Source organism: Lissotriton helveticus, chromosome 1_1 (assembly GCF_964261635.1).
Source record: "Lissotriton helveticus chromosome 1_1, aLisHel1.1, whole genome shotgun sequence".
Taxonomy (NCBI): Eukaryota; Metazoa; Chordata; class Amphibia; order Caudata; family Salamandridae; genus Lissotriton; species Lissotriton helveticus.
Window position 1 is genome coordinate 129523351 of NC_136057.1, and position 14264 is coordinate 129537614.

Genomic DNA, 14264 nt, shown 5'->3' on the forward strand with positions numbered 1-14264 from the left:
GGAGTCTGCGCCCTGATGCATTATGCCTTTCTGGTATGGGATTACGAGTCGTTCTCCAGATCAAAACTCAATCTTAAATTAATTTATTTTTAGTAGTCAGAACCCAACCCATGAGAGATCACCACATGTGAACTGTAGAACTACAAGCAACAAATGATTGTTTACAGGTAGTAACATTTTCCTTCCTTCCTAGATATTACTGTCCACCTTTCTCATATTATAACCGTGCATTTCTTTCAAGAAATATTTCCCATGTATAATTTTCAGTGTTCATTTCATTCTGCAGCACAGCAGTCGCAGACAGAAAGTATGAATAGGAATGAGAAACGTAAAGCTTCTGGAGGAAGGAAGAATTTTGCTTTTAAAAAGAATGAAAGAAAACACCAAGGAATACAGAGGAGGGAGAATTTTAACAATAAAACACTACTTGCAAGGCAGAAAAGAATATGCACCGGCCTAAGAGCTTATGCCTGTGCTGAGTGTAAGAAGACATTTACTGGAAAGACGCATCTTTTACTGCACAAACAAACACACACAGATCGGTATCCCTACACTGAGCATGAAATGAGGTTTGCTGATAAGGCAACACATGAAAAAACTCACAAAGGAGAGCGGCCTTTTCACTGCAATATCTGTGAGAAAAGTTTTACTCGGAAGGGAAATCTTCTACAACATCAAAGCGTACACACAGGAGAGAAGCCTTATCACTGCACTGTGTGTTCTAAACCCTTTTCTCAGAAGGCGACCCTTGTACGGCATCAAAGAACTCACACAGGAGAGAGGCCTTATCACTGCACTGTGTGTTCCAAATCCTTTTCTCAGAAGACCAACCTTGTACTGCATCAAAGAACTCACACAGAAGAGAGGTCTTATAACTGCACTGTGTGTTCCAAACCCTTTTCTCAGAAGGCACACCTTGTACAGCATCAAAGAACACACACCGGGGAGAGGCCTTATCACTGCACTGTGTGTTCCAAGAGGTTTTCTCAGAAGGCGACCCTTGTACGGCATCAAAGCGTACACACAGGAGAAAAGCCTTATCACTGCACGGTGTGTGGCAGGAGCTTTGATCTTAAGGCAGCCCTTGCACGCCATCAAAGAACTCACAGGTGACGGCCATGACACCGTACAGGATATGAATCAAAAATTAACAATGTTCCCCCATGGTCAGTACATAATTCATTTTCTGGCTTAGCTCTCAAAATTCAACAATTGACATTACATTTAGTACAGGAACAACAACATTTTATCTTTCACTTGAATATCTTTTATTTCTTTTTTCTGTTTTTTTTTGGATGTGAATTTTATCAAAATTATTTAAAACAGTTTTTTTCTCATTTTGAATCTTTTTTCATATTGATCATCAGTTCATTGACATTCGTATTAATCCAAGACAGTTTAGATAGTGCAAAAGTGAATATCATAGTTTATATAATACAAAATATATTGTTTATTCTAAGAAATAAGTAAGAGAGAAAACAAAAACCCTGTTCCTGGCGTTAGGAAACATATAAGATCTGTGTCATCCCAAACTTAGAGATTGTTTTTGGATTTGCAAGAGTGTGAAACGGTATGAATGATATGTATTTAAGTTAGTCAGTGTGTGTAACAGGGTTTTTGTTTTCTCTCTTACTTATTTCTTAGAATAAACAATATAATTGTTGAATTTTGAGAGCTAAGCCAGAAAATGAATTATGTACTGACCATGGGGGAACATTGTTAATTTTTGATTTATAGTGTAATCCTCTCTTTTCCCCGGTCATAAAAGTATCCATAGAGGGGGTCCCACATTCTATATAACCGTACAGGATATGGAAACTGCTTTAAACAAAAGGTGGTGCTCAACAACCTAAAGTAACACATACAAGATGGAAGCCTTCTCGAAGCACTGCCAAAAAACCTTAATTTAAAAAGAGAAATGTGATATTTTACATCATCTAAGAATCTACAGCTGAAGTTAAACCTCCCATGACATCTAACAATCTTTCCTGGCTGAGATCCTCCCTTTCCTCTGAATGGCAGAAGAGCTTTGAGTTAAAGGACAAAATCTAACGTTCGCAGCGTCTCCAAACAGAATGTAGGTTCATCAACGTCACTAACGTCACTTCACCAAGCAACAAACTTCACAGAGGCTGCTTCACTGCGAATTAAACCTGTCAGACTCTCATGAAATGAGTGCAGTGTTGAGGACATGTTACCAAGTGTGGATCATAAACTGTCCTGATATACATAACGTCTGGGATTCAACAACAAATTATTGAAAGACCTGAGCACATGGGAAAAAGAAACTAGGAGAAGAAATAGGAATCAAAAACCACTTGAGGACAAAAAAGTATAAACTCGTTCCATCACTAAACCAGGAACATCTACTCCCTATCAGTATCTTCTGACCGGCTTTGTAAATATTCTGTACAACTCATTCAGGCTGAGAGATCAAAAGAGGATTCATGGCTCCACCCATATAATTCTGCAGTTTCAACTGCGAGACCGTGACACAATTCACAATGTTTTGAGACGGTTTATTCTGGTGAGAATTTTCTTTTTTTTTTATAATCCATTTTATTATCATTTGAAAAGCCAATTCCATCTCCAACAGACAGTAAAAAACCCCACTGTGTGGGTAGGAGTATTTATGCAAGCCACCCAAGCTGAAAAGCAGCACCCTGTTACATGGGAGGGACAAAGCTTGCAATTTAAAACAGTAGGTTCAGCCATTTGCCCCAAATTCTATGGCACCTTCTGGGACAACCATGTTCCGCCTGGGCCACTCACCAATCCACTCCCTGGTGCGACTTTCGTGGGGTAGGTGGATTGGGCTGGGCCCAGGCTGCAGCAATATCTCATTTAGCCACAGCGACCGCCGTTCCCTCAAAATGTTTGTCCGCTCTAGAGCCATCCAAACTTCAAACACACCCAGGAGAAGACGTAAGGGATCGTGTGGAACCTGCCAACCCAAGGTCTGTGTGAGCTCAGATTTCACCTCGGACCAGAAGGGGTCAAGGCCTGGCAAAGCAAACTATATGGTAGAAGTCGGCCGGAGTTTGGCCGCTATTTTGGTCAGAATTAAATACCCAAAAACTAACGTTCACATACATTACAAAACAAAGCAGATTGTCCGATAAAGACACTGTAAGGAGTATTTCATCTCATTGTGTGATGTGTTTTGTGAGGTCAATTGTGTCCTGTTCTAGTGTGAGGGGTGAGATTGACAACCAGACAAAGGACACTGCCGCAGTGAGCTGTTTGCCAAGAATGACTTATTTTATGCAATAAAACTTTGCTAATAAACCAATCTGCCTGCCTGTTTCATGTGGCGATGAGGCGGGCGATACTTCAAACTTATCAATACGTTCAGAGTGTCTGTTTTCTATCTTGGTGATTAGTCTGTCACGGAAGAGGGTGGGGAGGAACTTACGCCCCCCTGCAGCCCATCCACCACCAGCCCCTGAGATGTGAGGCAAGCGTTACTAGTACAATTTGCCCTGTTGATGTTTCCAAAGACAAGACAACTTTTGAAGTTTAATAGGGTAATTGCTTTGGGAACACCTATGTCCCTTGGGGCATTTTTCCTTCACTGAGCGTATTGATTGGCTTAAAATAGGTTGATTACTCTGGACCCTGTGCCATCTGTGAGTGCACAAGGCTTGCCTCTAAACTATTATATGGAAGCAACAGCACTAGTGTATGAAGGCTTGAATCATCCTGGTGAATGTTGAGTGTCCCCCACAAGATCCACCCGTAGTCATCAGTGACCATGAAGCAAGGGACGGACAGATGCCTGGTGCGAGGCTGCTCTGGGGTCACTCAGACACCAGTGCCCACGTCGCCACCCCTATCTCCGACAGTGTTTAACATATACGTCTCTCCTTGGGCCTGACTTATCAGGAGGCATGGATTTGCCCTGGTCTCATATTCTGATGATTCTCAGCTTGTTATCTCTATCTTCAATCAGCCTGAGGCCACAGCCGCCAAGTTTCATGCTTGTCTCACTGAGATCATGACCTGGATGAACCATAGCTTCCTGAAAATGAACACTGACAAAACAGAGGTGATAGAGTTTGGCCCTGGCCGGTGCCTGTGGAATGACTCCTAGTGGCCGGTTGAGACTGGGGAATGCCCGTGTTCTGTCCCCAAGGTCAGGAACCTCGGAGTCATCTTCGATGACCAGTTTAATTTTTCTGCCCAGGTAAACAGTCTCCTCCTGCTTCTTTTTATTAAAAACCTTGAGAAAAATCTTCCCTTTTCTCTCACAAGAATTGCAAAAGATGCTGGTGGTGGCGCTCTTCCTGTCTAAACTGGACTATTGCAATGCCCTTTTTTTGGGCATTGATAAGACCCAGCTGAGAAAACTGCAGTCTCTACAGAACACTGCAGCAAGATTACTTCTAAACATTCCTAAAGGACAATCGACCTCGGCAGGAATTAAGCCACTGCACTGGCTTCCCATGCAGCAGCAGGTGGAATTTAAGGCCTTATGCCTGGTGCACAAAGCACTTTATAGTGGCGGTGCTAAGGATCTCCAAAAATTATTCCTACCTTATACCCCCCAATTGCCCTTAGATCTGCTAATTTGGGCCTTATCCAGATTGCTAAGATCAGACGGGCAAGATGGGATGGCAGGACTTTATCAAGTTGTGCATCAAAGTTATGGAACAAAATGCCTATGGCTATGACATTTCAATCTAATCAGCAGGTCTTTAGGAAGGACTTGAAAACATGGCTGTTCACTTCCACATAGTCCCCCGGTAACACAGGCCATACTTCCTTTCTACATACACTAGCGCCAAGACGCCACGGCAATCGAGCGCTTTATACACATATATCCTATCCTATCCTATTTGGGCAAGCGCTGCAGCTTGCTATGGCTGGTAGCAAGCCCTGGATCTGCAGTGACGTGTGGATCTCTAGGAATGAACTAAATAGCAATGGTGGCATGTATGTGTGTGCAATGAAGAGACGCCCTGGGTGCTAAGTGGATGATGATGAGGCTAGGAATTGGGGGCCTCAGCTGAAGCTGTGATACTGGATTATTGTCAAGAGCAAGCCAGCGGGTCACAAGATTGTTACAGCTACGTTGGCACATTTACGGCATTTCAGCCAGACATAAAACTTTATTCTGCTTACATAGGCTCTAAAAGTGCAAGTTACTAGCATATTAGACTAAAAATTCATTTACTAAAAACACAGTGATTTTTTGGCGACAGATGTTTGTCCCGCGCAGTAAAATCAGTGCGAACAGCACCACGCACAGTGCAAGAGGGCGCTGCATATTTCCGCCGCTTGAGTAGAAGTTCTACTAGAGCAGCAGCTTCCTCAACGTGAATGGAAGGTTTCTCAACATGAGTGCTGGATTTTCCTTGCTCACGCTCTTCAATTTAACGTTGGTGAGCACAAGCAAGGAAATGTTTTTCTGAACTCCGAATGCTCTGCGGAGTGCGAAAAACTCCACAAACTCTACGAACGGAGCGGAGTTCACCGCCCAGACCTAATGTTTATGTATCTGTATATAAGTGTTGAGAGAAATTTTATTTGAGCTATCACGTCAAGAATTAGACATTTTATTAAGCACATATTGGTGGGAATAATGCTTCTTTTTCTATTACTGAATTTGCACAGCAACCAATCAACAGTACACTTAAAAACTACATTTCCCATGACGTCAGTAACCACAGTCCACAAATCACTGCCCATTATGCTCCGGTATGGCCAGCACCATCTTACTGCCTCGTATTTGAGTATGCTCAGTTTCAAACAGTTCAACCACAATATCCGGGTCCTAGGTGGGATTACCTTCTTTGTCTAACCTGGAACACTGCAATAGTTGTATAAACGTCACTCAGCTGAAGAGCTGTAAAGCTCCAACTTGAAGTCTGTTACCTTGTCTAGTATCCAGGTGTCTTGAGACAACATGTTCCAGTTGTTAAAGAAATATCTCACTTTTCCCCCTACCCAAATGTTATTTGACATGGAATGATATATACCCTGAAAAATAAGCATGGAGGGAGGTCTAGCTCTGGGCGGTCCCCCCCTTAATTGAATTATTGTAGTCCTTCTCAGTGGTAAGGGCATCATGGGCTGAGTACCCTAGTACTTGACAGCTACTCTCTGTAGACAAATAGTTTTGATCTTGATGGTGCAAACTCTGGCCTCATTTACAAGAGGCCTGCCCAGCTGGAGCGTCACTTTTTTTTTTTTAAAGCTCGTGTGGTGCAGGCCTTTGAATCATATCTACAAGGCGATGCAAAACGCTTCTTAGATATGGAGTAAGGCTATGTAGCGCAAAACGCTGCGTTGGCTTACTCTGCATCAAGGAGGTATTCCATGTGTGTTGCTGTGGGTTTTCCCACGAAACACCCATTTATTTTGACACTGCCTCAGATTTAGACACTCAAGCAAACCTGGGGCAATGCCAAAACCTTACACCTCCCCAAAGCAGGCATAACGAGGAGAAATGTTTTCATTTCTCCTCTTTTATTCCTCTTTCCATGTGTGCCACGTTCTTCAGCAGACATAGACCCCAGAGCACCATGGTGCAAGGGCGTCGGTATTGGTGCTCGGCTGCAAAATGGCCGCCTGAAAGGCCAGTAATGCACTGTGTCCTGTACGGTGCAATCCTGCGCTTTCGATCGGCGCAGAGCAGTGCACCAAAAAAGACTTGCAATGCTGCTGTATGCCAATTCTTGGTAAATGAGGCCCTCAGTGTTCCTCGATCAGTGAATGAGGTGGTATTGAACGAGTCTTGTTGGTCTAATTATCACAGCTCGGCCATGGGCTTATCACTCATGCAAAGAGGAGTGGGCACACTGGGGTGCGTGCATCAAAGCAGGCAATAGAAGACTGCGCTCCTCCGATCAGAGAGGGTGCAGTCTGACCCAAATCTACTGCTCCACAGATGAAAACGCTGTGGCAATTACCCACCGATTACATCACTCGGCAGACCAGTGTAGAAGCTTCTCTTTCCATTACATTAACAATCAAATAAAAGAATCAATCAAGAAGCAAATACACCGTACATAAGGAGATATGACCACAACCAGATATATGAATGATAACTGTAGGAAACTGGATCTTTATATAGTATACCAACAAGAGGTATACTGTGCATGGAGTCATGATTGGATGGGGTTTTCTTTAGCAATCTCAAGTTGCTCTTCTACGGAGTAGTGAGGTCGAGCAGCTTTAGGCTTATCAGAGGGGAGTGTCAGACATCTGCGATACACACAGAGTCAATAAATGGTACACACGACTCAATAAGGAGAGCCACACCAATTTATAAAAATAACACATATCCTGATATATATTTAGGCACCAGAATCAATACGATCAGGTAACAGTGCAATTTACATAAGCGTCAATGCTATCCTAGGGAGGATAAACAAATGCTGCATACAAGTTCTTTACAGCGTCTCACCTGATCACTCTCTTGGACTTAAGGTGAGTATGGGGAAAGGTCCAAGGCAGCACCAACAGGTCACCCCCAGGGGTTCTACGGCGGCCGGGTGAGTGGTGCAATACAGCATCTGGTACCCAATGTTAATCTACGGGGATCGGTCTGGTTGAAAAAAGGCTTTGGGTTTGGACAGGGAGGCCAGTCAAGCTAAATCAGCAGGTGGACTCTGCTCTTATGATGCTCAGGGACACCTTTGGTCCTCTTTGCCAATTGTGCATGCTGTGTTGGGTTTTTGGTGTCTGGAGTCCTCTCAGTCCTGTTTGGGTGCCTGCAGGATGCAAGGAAGCAGCTCTTCTGCTCCATGGCCGATCCTGGTTGGTGGGTGAAGTGGTGGCACTTCTCTCAGGCTTCTGGAGACACGGCAGCTGCAGGAAAAGTGGTCTTTGTCGCAGTTGTCAAGGACAGCAATCCGGTTGGCACCAAGTCAGTTAGTGTCTTCTGTTCCTTGCGAATCTTCAGAACCGTCTTCTTGTTTCAGGTCATCAGGATCTCATTTCATGGTGCCAGGGGCTCCCCTAAATAGTAGACTTAGGGGAGTGAAGGGTAGTAGCCAAAAAGTCCTGAGAAAGTGGGCATTACTCTGTCCCAGAGTTCCTAATTCTGTTATCACAAAGATGACTCTGATATTTCACGTTCACTCCGGTAGCCCATCTTAGGGGGGAACTATCCTGAAGGTAAACACATCTGTCTGACTACTAATTTTCCCACCTTGTCCAGGCGCCAAGCAGACCCTGGCCAAGAGGGATCAGCATCCTCTCCTGTGAGCGAAGCCAGGTTCCCAAAGGTGGTGGGCTCTTTGAAGCTCCCTGCCTTGGAATGCGAATTCACAGGTCATCCTGTGGGAGAGGTTGTAAACACCCTCTGCCTGAGCGGGCTTTGTGTCGGACCTCCTGAGAGAAAGGCCGTCACTCTTTGGCGCCAGAACCTTGTTTGCGGTGGCAGGCTGGCTAGGACCAGTCAGCATAGCACACTGGTAGTTGGTAGGTTTTCTAAGGTGCCCTCTGGGTGCATGTATTAATAAATCACCACTGGAATCAGCGTGGGCTTATTAATACGAGATGTTTGATACCATCATGTAGTTGGGGAACTCGTTTTCACCAGTGTTCTGCACATGCACTTAAAACGGCTTCCCTGTTCGCTTTTACAGGCAGTAATTGAACTGACCAACACAGCACCATATCTGCTCATGCAGATATGTCCACACATGTAGCGTAGTGCTCCCTGCCTTAGAGCTGTACGTCCTGCTGTAGGGGTGACTTACCCACACTACATGCAGGATATGCTGGCATGGCACACAGGGAGGTGAGCGATGTGTTGTTTTCACTTTTGTCTGTACCAAGACATGCAGCCTGAAGTGGAAGTGTGTATGTTTTTGCTGAGGGGTCCCTTAGGGTGGCACAATATATGCTGCAGCCCTTAGGTACCCTCTTTATCCTCCTTGCCCTAGGTACCTGGGGTACCATTTACTAAGGACTTACAGAGGGTGCTAAAGATATTGCCATATGTGGAAACAATTGAACAGTTTTGGGAAAGAGATCTGGCAATGGGAACCTGGTTAGAAGGAACCCAATGCACTTCCAGTCAAAATCGCATCAAATACTAGATGAAGTAGGGGTGACCATGTCAAAAAGGGACACATTCCTTTAATAACTTCTGCACTCCAATACTTCCGGATTTATTTTGGCTGCTGAGCAGCAAAAAAAGAGGTAGTCAAGATGATGCCGGCCATATTTGAGGAGAAAAAAAGGCAGTGATTGGTAGGCAGTGGTTACTGATATATAGTATATAAATCTTGTTTTTGAGATTACTCCTTTATGATTGGTGTTGGACTTGGCCTTTTTCCCCCAAAATTTTTCGCTTTTGACCCCCTCATCTAGATTGTCTCCCCCATGGGATTAAACCTGTATAGGCCATGAGTGGTGTGAGACACCTTGTGAAAATGTAATTACCTGACATAATGTGAGCACTTGTAAAATCCCCCATTTTAAAACTGCACCCCCATTTTAAAACTGCACCTGACTGAAATGTATTGCTTTTAAAATGGATGCCATGGCCATGGGTTTTGCCACTGGACTGACATAGGTCAGCGGTCTAGATAATATTACCCAGCTACCCCTAGTTTTGGAGGGAAAGCCTGGCACCCAGGGTGCTCACCCCCTCCCCTAGAACCAGTTTAGGCTAGATGTGCCAACATTCTAGAAGGTCCTGGCACTGCCTGGGAGGAGGGTATAAATAGGGTGAAGTGTCACCAGAGAGTCAGTCAGCGCTGGGACAAGGAAGGGAGGGGACCTGTTGTGAGGTGCTACCGCCACATGGGCCTGTGAGCTGGGCCCTGCACCCCTATAAACCCCCCCCCGCTGCTGTCCCCATGGGCCCCTGACAAGGGAGGGCCCCTACCCAGGACACTGACGCTGTGGGACCTTGAATTACGTCAGCGCTGAGGGAAAGAGGTGCCCACATGAGGAGGTGAGGAGTGTGCCCCTGGGGCTGGCTGTGGAACTATTCGCATCCCCTCCGTGAGGAGCGCCTGTCAGACGCTGTTTGGGGAGGTTGGTGCCCCCAGGAAGCTGTGGCCCCTGTGGAAGCGCTGGACTGGGAGGAGCTGCCCGGGGAGGATTGTGCCCCCGAGGAACTGTGCCTCACTGACCTGCCTCAGTCAACCTGCCCCTGGACTGCTGAACAAGCAGTGCGCTGTGAATAGCGCCATAGCACTGAGAAGACTGTGAGGAAAAATAGCGCTAATCTGCCCCCAGAACTGCCGTGTGGGCGCAGGGAGCAGTGCGCTGTGAATAGCGCTGTGGTGAGGAGTAGTGCGCGGTGGAAAACGCTGTTTCCTGAGGAGACTGTGGCAAGGAGCAGTGCGCTGTGAATAGCGCTGCCTGAGGAGGCGCGCTTTTGTCGCTATATAAATAATTAATTAAAAGGGAGCCTACCCCTTGTCTTTGCCACGCGCTGCGTGGTAGCGCCGGAATCCGCCGCCGCCGTGAGGAGACCCCCCCTTGCTGGGGTGTGCAGCGTTGCGGCGGCCCCCGATGTGAGGAGAGGGCCGCCGGAGTAGAGAAAGGGCCGCGCTGGGCCCGAGAAGCCAGCCTCGACCTGCCCATGTGACGGGGGCGTCCGGCCGCGTCATTGGCCCGCCCCCGCCAACGCCGCGCAGGGATTGGTCGCCTGCCCGGGCGGCCGGGAAGACAGGAAGAAGCGGAGTCTAAGCCCCGGGTCCCCGTGAGGTAGGAGGGGGACCCGGGTGAAGCTTCGTTGCGGGGCTCCCATGCCAAGGAGGGAGCCCCGAGAGGAGCAACCGGAGCGGGAGGCCACCCCGCCGGTCTGTGTCCCCACGCGAGGGACCGGTGAGGCAGGCGGGGCCGGGGCACACTGTCGGTGCCCGCCCTACCTCCCGGCCTGAGGCGCCCGGACTAGAGCAGCTGCGAGGCTCCCGTGCAGTCGAGGGAGCCCCGATTGAGCCGCCCCGACCCCCCAGGGAAGAGGAAGGAGCCGGGTGAGTCCCCCAGAGGGGAGTAGAGTTTCCCTCTGCGTGTGTTACGCCAGGGGGCCTCGAGGCACATTGCCGGTGCCTGCCCCTACGCCTTGCAGTCCAGGTCCCCCCAGGATAAGAGGGGCCTGGGAGAATCGGAGGTCGCAGGAAAGTGCTGCAGGACCCGCAGGGCTCCCAGTTGGTCAGGGAAGCCCTGCAATTGAGAGCACGTTGCAGCAGGGGCATCGAGGCACATTGCCGGTGCCTGCCCCCACCGCAAAGGAGGCCCTGGACAGCCCGGTGAGTGTGGGCAATAATGTACAGTGTGGGGGGTAGAGAGGGCAACGGGACACAGGGTCGGTGTCCGCCTCCCCCCCCTGCCTCTATTGACTAAGTGGGGCCCAAGTGCCTAGAAACCCACTAAAGGCTGTTGGTGACTGCTGCCTCAGAGCCCCAGGATACCAGGGAGGCGTACTGAACTGCTTATAGAAGCCCTTGCTCACCCTAAGGATCACAGGAGGGAGGTAGAAGGTTGTAGTGGTCCCCAGGGAAAGGGTTGTCATATACAGCCAAGTGAGAGGCCCATTGGAATGCATCTTTTTGCTTGCTGCCTAATTTTCCCTGGAGTGTTTTAGTCCTGACATCCCACCGCTATATGTATGCCCCGAGGAGGGTTGCCCTAGGTTAATGGTAGAGGGAGCCTACCCGTTTCTGTATAGGTGTTCCTTATCTATGAGGGGGCCCTACCTGATGTTAATGCTAGGCGATGTATGTTCCGCCTGACATTTGATACACCTAGCCGGTGACATGCCTGATGAAATGCCATAGTTACCTGTTGCCAGATGGTCCCTGAGGTTAGGCCTGGCTCTTAGGTTATTGGTTATACGTTTATAGTGAGGCCACTTTCCTATCTAACGGTTAATTGCATGTTTTTGTGCCACCGTGCAGGTGATTGTACCTTTTATTACAGGTGCTCCTATTTATGAGGTACTATGATGCCCTGATGTTTTCTTTTACAGGGGTGGGGATTGGCGTCCTAATGCATGAGGTGTATTTATGCATAATGTTGTATCTTACATTTTCAGCCAACCCCCTAAGGATGAGAGCCTGAGTTGGCCCCGCCAGATTGGCCCCAGTTCTAATGTTTTATTAACCATCCTTTTTCCTTAAAGCTATGGACTATGGACTCAACCCTTTTTATCCCATGTAAATAATCCCCCTCTGAAGTACTTGGCTCTGGTGCCAGTTGGCGCCGTGTTATGATGACACTGTCGATGCATTTTTGCCTTGCAGGTTGGAGATACTAAACTACTTAATTTTCCAACTCAAATTGGTGTCCTGCCTCTTTTGTGGTGTGCCTGGTGTGTTGACTGAGGGTACTGCGTGAGTGCTTCACATGTCCTCCAAGTTTGGCCTGCCCGCTTGATGCCATGCTACCCCCTTTGAGACTTGGGCAACCCCCATTTCCAACATTTGGTGGCAGAGCGGTGGGATAGGACTTGTGTTTGCGCAGTACCACAGCGGCCACAGGTTACACCACAAGTAGAGCCTTGTGGTGGGGATTATTGTTTGAATATTGTTTTTGATTGCTTCCTCCTGAAGAGTATTCTGAATTGTCCCCTTGTTCCACTGGGAGGGTGTGTCCCGGGTGTATCTCGCCACGATGGGGTTGATTTACCAGGAAGTGGAACTGATGGAGTACACCGAACAGGAGGTGATAGACTTCCTCCTGGAGAGAGGGATACCCCCAGTAGGGAACATTAGGAGGAATTTGTTTCTCTATGAGGCCCTCAAGAGGGGAGAGCCCTTAGAGATTAATGGGGACTTGTCTGACTACCCCCCCGAAGTTTTGAAGGGTCAGTGGGTTAGAGACCAGAGAGAGGGCTCCCCATCCAGAACCCTGGGAGGTAATTGCTCCGATGAGGAGGAGGAAGAGTCTAGCAGGGCAGAGACGCCAGTAGCTGTGGAGGACACCGAAGATAGGGAGTCTCGCACTGGGTCCAGTCCCGGGGGCACTGCCCCATCCCTTTCCCTGTCCCCAGAAGAGTGGGTAGATAGGAGAGAAGAGAGGGAGTATCAGCTGGCGCTGGCAAAGCTCAGGCATGCCGAGGGCTTAGCGCAGCTGAGGGTAGAAGAGCAGCGACTAGAGACTGAAAAAGTCCTAGCGCTGGAGAGGATGGCGGAGGCGGAGAGGGCCTTCGCCAGGGAGAGATCAGCTCAGGTGGGTAGGTTGTCCCCTGAGAGTGGTTTTAGGAGTCTGGATTCACCGAAGAGGGTGGGATCCAGTGGTGGCAGCGAGTGTAGGTCCAGTGCAAGGAGTCCCACTCCCGAAGCCCAAGAGACTGTGCCTGATTCCCCGGAAGAGGAGGACGGGTTAGTGTTTAGGGGCAGGGGAAAGCTGTTCCATCAGTCCTGGGGAGAGTTCGAGGAGGAGTGTTGGACTGTACTGGAGGATTGGGTGGTGAGGAGAGCAGTGGAGGATTGGGAAGGGCTGTGCCATGCCGTTATCCGGGAGCACATGCTAAGGAGTTGTGTCCCAAGACTGCGTCACCATCTGTTGCGGTGCGGGTTCTCAGACCCCAGGGAACTTGCACGGGAGGCAGACCTCTGGGTAAGTGCCAGAGCATCTGGGAAGGCTGAGGGAAGTGATCCTGAACTGAGTGAGACGGGGAGGTGTCCCGAGGGGCCCCAGCTGTGGTCACCGGGCCTGGAGTGTTCTTTAAGAGAACCTCCGGTTGGGGGACTAGGCTGTCCCGATGCGTCATCCAGAGGAAAGGATCCCCTCATGTCAGGAGGACCCGGAGCATCATTAATTGGAGCTCCAGTGGTTCGGGGGTCTGACCAGTCACAGGGTTTAGATCCTGGACTGGGGTTCCAGGTTAAGGGGTTGCCTGACCTGGAGGGTGGGGTACCTGTAATTCAGGTCCCTACCAATTTGACTCCCAGGGGTACTTCTCCGGGTAGGAGGGTGCGGAACTCTGGGAGGGGGTGCAGGGAGAGGGAGGACTCGCCCCTGTCACCAGTTCAGCCTGTGGGTTTTGGCTCCAGGTTGGGGAGAGAGTTGTGTGAGGGTGTCCCCCAGCGTAGGAGATGGAGGAACCCTAGGAGGAGAAGTAGGGGGAGGAGAGCCTCGCCCCTAAGGGCTGGTCAGTCTGAGGGTGTAGACCCCAGGTGGGTGGACCAGTGGCAATTTGGAGAGAGAAGAGTGGTCCAAGGGAATTACAAGCCTGAGGCTAGAGCCTCCCACTCTAGGAAGGAGAAACATCCCACTAGGGAACACCAGTGGGGTGGTTTTGTTGGTGAAAGGAGGGATGCGAAAGAGAACCATTGGGTTCCAGAGTG

The 14264-nt window shown here is 48.7% G+C and overlaps 2 protein-coding genes across 2 annotated transcripts in view; one reads left to right on the plus strand and one right to left on the minus strand.

The window, feature by feature from the left end:
- The first annotated feature begins 292 nt into the window (after positions 1-292).
- On the plus strand, positions 293-1235 carry LOC144768997 (uncharacterized). Its single transcript, XM_078653017.1, has one exon. The coding sequence runs from the start codon at positions 310-312 to the stop codon at positions 1111-1113; it is 804 nt and encodes a 267-aa protein (XP_078509143.1). The 5' UTR covers positions 293-309; the 3' UTR covers positions 1114-1235.
- A 2672-nt stretch (positions 1236-3907) lies between these two features.
- The window catches only part of LOC144759902 (uncharacterized), a 197229-nt gene continuing 186872 nt past the window's right edge, over positions 3908-14264 (minus strand). Inside the window, exon 5 of the mRNA XM_078646507.1 lies at positions 3908-4021. Within this exon, the coding sequence (XP_078502633.1) occupies positions 3908-4021 (114 nt within the window). The remainder of the gene's footprint in view (positions 4022-14264) is intronic.